This window comes from Centroberyx gerrardi, chromosome 6 (assembly GCF_048128805.1).
Source record: "Centroberyx gerrardi isolate f3 chromosome 6, fCenGer3.hap1.cur.20231027, whole genome shotgun sequence".
Lineage (NCBI taxonomy): Eukaryota > Metazoa > Chordata > Actinopteri > Beryciformes > Berycidae > Centroberyx > Centroberyx gerrardi.
In genome coordinates this window covers 12,612,093-12,617,307 of record NC_136002.1, presented here as the reverse complement: position 1 = coordinate 12,617,307, position 5,215 = coordinate 12,612,093, and the positions used below count along the sequence as shown (strand labels likewise).

Sequence of the window (5,215 nt, the reverse complement as noted above, 5' to 3'; positions counted from 1 at the left end):
AGGTCTTTCTATTCACAGTGTGATTGTTTGGCTGTTTTTGTTTTGGAACTCTAAAGAACTGGTCCCCATTGACTTCAGTTGTTTTGGAGAAGGCTGCTACGAAGTTGTGCTGGCAACCTCCCTGTGTGTTATATGGACTAACAAATTTCACCTGTGTTTCATTTGGCATGAGGGTGAGTAGATGATGACAGAATTTTCATTTTTGGGCGAACTATTCCTTTAAGGATAATGCTGAAAGAATGCATCTAAGTCCCGCTCAGCTTATGAAAGTGTCATGAAGACGCAGAAAACGGTGAGGAATATTTCTGATCATCTGTATGCATTTCAAATCATGAGTATATGTGAACACATATTATACAAACACTGGTGCTGTACAAAATGTTCAGTGTACATTATGACCTAAAGGACAAAAACTACTCTGCTCAACATACAGCCAGATGATATGGCAATAATATGACAACAAATGTGTGTTATATTACAATCATATCTGGCATTTCTAGTTTCTACTGCAGTCACTGTCAAGTGAGCCAGATGGTCTTGTCTGAATGTATGACAGTGTGTGACACATTCAAATGGCCTTTGAAAGAATTTGGGTTGACACTGACAGGTGCATATCCTGTTTGTGGAGCAATATGCACTTTGCATAAAGTTTCAGTTGACAACCTGAATCAACAACACACAGACACGCAAACAGAGGCACATACAAACACCTGTACACACACAGACGTTGAATGTCGGTGTCTGTGTGCGTAATATACAGACAAAGACACAGACAGAAACACACACACATACACACACAAAGGCCCACCCAGTGGCCTCAATAACTCATGAAAGATGTGTGAGTGGTGGGATGGTATAATAGTATAATTGTATAATTGTGTCATTGTGTGTTCATGTACGTGTGTGCGTGCGTGTCAATGTGCATGCATGTGGTACAGCCTTGCAGGAAGCTACGCATGCTTTTTATGACTGCCCACTAGGACTTGCCAAGTGCTTGCATGTGTGTGTGTGTGTGGGTGTGAGTGAATGTGTGAGAGAGTGAATGAGAGGTTTATCTCTGTCTGCTAAAAGGCGTGCGTGTGAGCGTTGCAAGCCACTGAGCTTCTCTGTGCAGCGGATTCGTGTGAGCATTTGCGTGCCAAGCAGTCTAAAGTGTGTATATGTGAGCGATTGTGAGCGAGAGTGTGCGTGTTTATGAGCGAGGGAGGAGGGAGAGAGAGGGAGGGAGAGAGAGGCAGTCGAGTGCGTCTGTGTCAGTGACCGCACCAGGCAGCAGAGGGTCATGGAAGTTCACAGATTTACGCCAAGAGTGCCGTACTTTCTGGTTTGGACGGAGCTCCGGCCAATCACATGGCTGGCTTCGGGAGCAGAGAGAGTCCTAATTAGACTTGTATTACATGAATACAGAAAATAGATCAAGGTTGGGAGAAGGAGCACCAAAGCTAAGGACTAACCAATTTATTATTACCCCTCACTCAGTTCAGAGACTGACTCACACAGAAACACACACACATACCTAGGCAATGACACAATCACTGACACGCTAGTACACAGGTATGTATACACTGAACATATAGAGTACATGAACTAGATGACACACATACAGGCGCAGACAGACACAAGATAAATGACTAACACACTTTCACGCACATGAAGAAACCAAACATACCATGAACCGTGAAAGCAACATAGAAATAGAAACACCCACTTGACTAGTGTCCATTAGCCACAGCTATATGTGTATAAAACAGCTGTGATGCCAAAGCTCGCAGTTTGTCACAGGTGGTGAAACCAAAGAGGAAGCTCAGGCTAGGCTTACTGTTACCAACTCACCAAACCAGAAGTAGCCTATCATTTACCAGATCACAAGAGACCTATCAGTTTACTGCACCATCGCCTATCACTTTACCACAACGCAGCCTAGTCATCAGCAGCCTGCTTACAACACAAGTAGAGATGGGTGCAATGTACCTTGTAACTCTATCAGTTCAGGAAGTGGATTTTCTTCTGAAATTCTGAAAACTGTTCTGCTATAATATGGTTATTATAGGCCTATCCAGTAGCCTATATAAAGGAATGATTGAAAATGATGCTCTTCCACAAGTACATGAATTATGGTTTCAGTTCCTATTTTGAATTGGTTGAATTGAAAGTGAATTGACCCCAACCCAGACGCACAGTAGCAAAACAGAAGTACACTGTCGGTGCTTGCTGCACAGTATAGGTCTTGTCACTAAAGCAGAGGGGCCTATACAGTGCACACAGTATAGGCTGTTGTAGCCTGCAGGTACAGTAAACACTATAGTAGGCTACTTACTGAAATTTGAGCCTGACTTGCTCATTGTCCGGGTTGCAGTACAGCCTCTCCAGCTGCTCCTGGGAGTCATCCGCTATGCTCTGCCAGGTTTGACTACTGCTCCTGCGGATCTGCCAGTGGTAGGGCAGCACGGTGTGGTGGTGGGCACAGTCACTGCCGTACACACACTGCCCCTGCAGGAAATCCACACAGATGGACACCGAGTCTGCCTGGTGTGTGTGATACTGGAGCTGGGTGAGCAGCTCAAAGACCAGGTCCAGGGAGGCCTCTTCGCTTTTATCCTGAAATATCACTCCTTTGTCTAGCTGAGGGGCCTGAAGGAGGAGGGGATGGGGGGGCCCGGCTCTGCTGCTGCTGTCTTTGACTGGAAGGCATTTGGCCCCAGAGGTGAAGAGGTCACTGGTTTTGACGGCCCCCTCTTGGTGAGGCGGCTGGGGTGCTACTATGGGAGGTATGTCCCTGGCGGGGGGTGTTATTGTCACTGTGGCCCCGGCCGCCCTGAGGCCAGGTTTCAGCTGGAAACAGCGGCTGTCGGAGGTAGGATCCACCCCGGCCCTCTGGAGATCCAGCCCGGGGAGCTTGGGTCTCTCCCCGCGGCGCTCCGTCTCCTCCAACTCCGCGGTGGTATCGGCCATCTCCGCGTCTCCGTCCCGGGTCAGCAGCCCCGCTACCCCGGTTCCAGCTGCGGCATCGTCGGCGGCTCCCGGGTCTTTCAGACACACCTGGCCGATGCAGCTCTGCTTCACCACGGCCGCTGCGCACAAGTTTCCCGGCGTCCGGCCCGGCTGGCTCCGGGGAACAAACACTCCATCCCCGGAGACCAGCGCATCCGTGCTCAGTAAAGTGGTCAGTATAGGGTCCTCCAGGGCGCGGTGGAGGCATTTGGCGTCTAGTTTCCTCTGTTTCTTTTTGAAATAGGGCTTCACCAGAGGGATTTTGTCCGGGAGTCCCACGATCTGCTGTTCCGTGAAATCTTCCCGTTCGTCCACATTTAAACTCATGTCCAGGGAGATCCCAGCCGGTACACCGTCTGTGGGTTTCTGGAGAATGCGCAAAGTTTTATCCATGATCCCCTCCTAACACCCGACAGTCCTGGGAGAAGGAGAAACAAAAACAGAGAGAGAGAGAGAGAGAGAGAGAGAGAGAGAGAGAGAGAGAGAGGGGGGGGGGGAGAGAAAGAGAGAGAGAGTCATCAAAGAAAATACCTTTAATCCTATAGGCTAATCTTAGTTTCCAAAGTGAAGTCATCTTGGCTCATAAAGCGGTGATTAATAGGTTTGTAGCCTAATTAGTCAGCGGTAGGCTATTAAAAATGACTGTGAAAACTCATCTTTCCTTTCCTGGAAAAGGCTCGCCCTCTATAGTTTATAGTCTAACATTGAAACGAAAAAGAAACACAGATAACAGCCTAAATTTTAGTAGGGCAATATATAGATATCATGCCAAATCTATAAGGAATATTATAGAAATACTGTAATGATACTCTTGGAGATAAAATAAAATACCACAAGGTACTCACTATTGAGTAGGCTACCACAGGCACACTTTAAATCCCAACGGGAATATTATAGGAATAGACTGTTAGTGATTTTTCGTTTGCCGGAGAAGGTTCGCGTAGCCTATTACAGCCTGTAATTGAAACGGAAAATATATTATCTAACCCTGCTATGACCAACCAAACTTAGCCCCAGCGTACGTCAAACTGCCTCAAATCTTTTATATAAAAAAGGGGCCGAGAATACACGCAAATTGGACAGTTTCTTTTATTCTTCGGCCCTACCAACGTCATGCTTGCAATTAGAGCTGCGTCTCCAAGTAGGGCCGATAAAATCATGTCAAACTGTAACAAAACGTCCTTCTCTTTCTCTCTCTCTCACTCTCTCTCTCTCCTCTCTCTCGGGACTATATATTTTGATCACGGGAGCCCGATACGCGGCCCCTGCCGTCTACGTGCCGCTTACACATCGCTGCCCGAGCAAGTTTGCACGTACAGTCTGAGAAAGGCACACACAGGCACACACACACACGCACACGCACACGCACACGCACGCCGAAACAGAGGGATCCACTGCGGCGGAGGAGCGACAAAAGACAGACGGGGCACCCCGGAGCTTTAGCCTATTTTACCACGTCTCCACAACCACCCGGTAGCTTTTCCCCTCATAAAAAAACACTTATTCCGTAGATCCCGGCCTTTGCAGACGGTGTGTGGAGTTAAAAAGCTCTTTTTAAAAAGCGCTGCGTTTGATTTGCCAGAGAAACACTGCAGCAGGCAGGCAGCAGGGTGATTTATTATAGCGCAGCTTTCCCAGAGCCGATCTAGGAAAGACAAACACCCTCTGTACATTTCTCTGACACCAAAAGGACGAACCCCTACCTGGTCGATAAAATCCACCCCTCTCCCCCTGATCGCGACTCTCCTTGGAGGGTAAAATCCAGTGCGTACATCGGTGGAGCGCCTTATCCAGTCTGGAGACAGCCGATATCCTATATCCGTGTCTGGACGGTAGTCCGGGGTCGGTGTGCCGTGGGTGACGGTGGGGTTGGTTGTGTCCCTTGTGCTGCTCCCCTGTGTCTCTCTCGGTTTGCGTTTCTTTCTTTCTCTCGATATCCTTCTACCGGATAGAACGAGGTGGCGGAGAGGAGAGAAGACCGACGCAGAGCGCAACTGTAGCGGGGAAAGCTCTGCTCTCTTCCCGGCTCTCCACAGCCAGCCAGTCACCGCCCCATAACCTGGTCAGGGGCGGGACTTGGCATCAAAAGGAGAGCGAGAGAGAGAGAGAGAGAGAGAGAGGGAGAGGGAGAGGGAGCGAGAGGGGGGGGGGGGGGGGGTTGGTGCGTCGTCTGGAGGTGATAGGAGGAAGCTGTATGCAGGGTAGAAGTCTGTTCAGAGGTTCC

The 5,215-nt window shown here is 48.8% G+C and overlaps 1 protein-coding gene across 2 annotated transcripts in view; it reads right to left on the bottom strand.

Moving 5' to 3' along the window:
* Positions 1-5,014, bottom strand: part of tiparp (TCDD-inducible poly(ADP-ribose) polymerase) — a 24,323-nt gene extending 19,309 nt beyond the window's left edge. Inside the window, exons 1-2 of one of the 2 annotated variants that reach the window (XM_071898198.2) lie at positions 4,695-5,014; positions 2,318-3,409 (exon numbers count right to left, since the gene is read on the bottom strand). In XM_071898198.2, the coding sequence (XP_071754299.1) occupies positions 2,318-3,384 (1,067 nt within the window). In that variant the 5' untranslated portion in view covers positions 3,385-3,409; positions 4,695-5,014. Of the gene's footprint in view, positions 1-2,317; positions 3,410-3,836; positions 4,661-4,694 lie in introns of those variants that run through there. The other variant, XM_078283968.1, reaches the window with a different exon arrangement.
* Between the last annotated feature and the right edge of the window lie 201 nt (positions 5,015-5,215).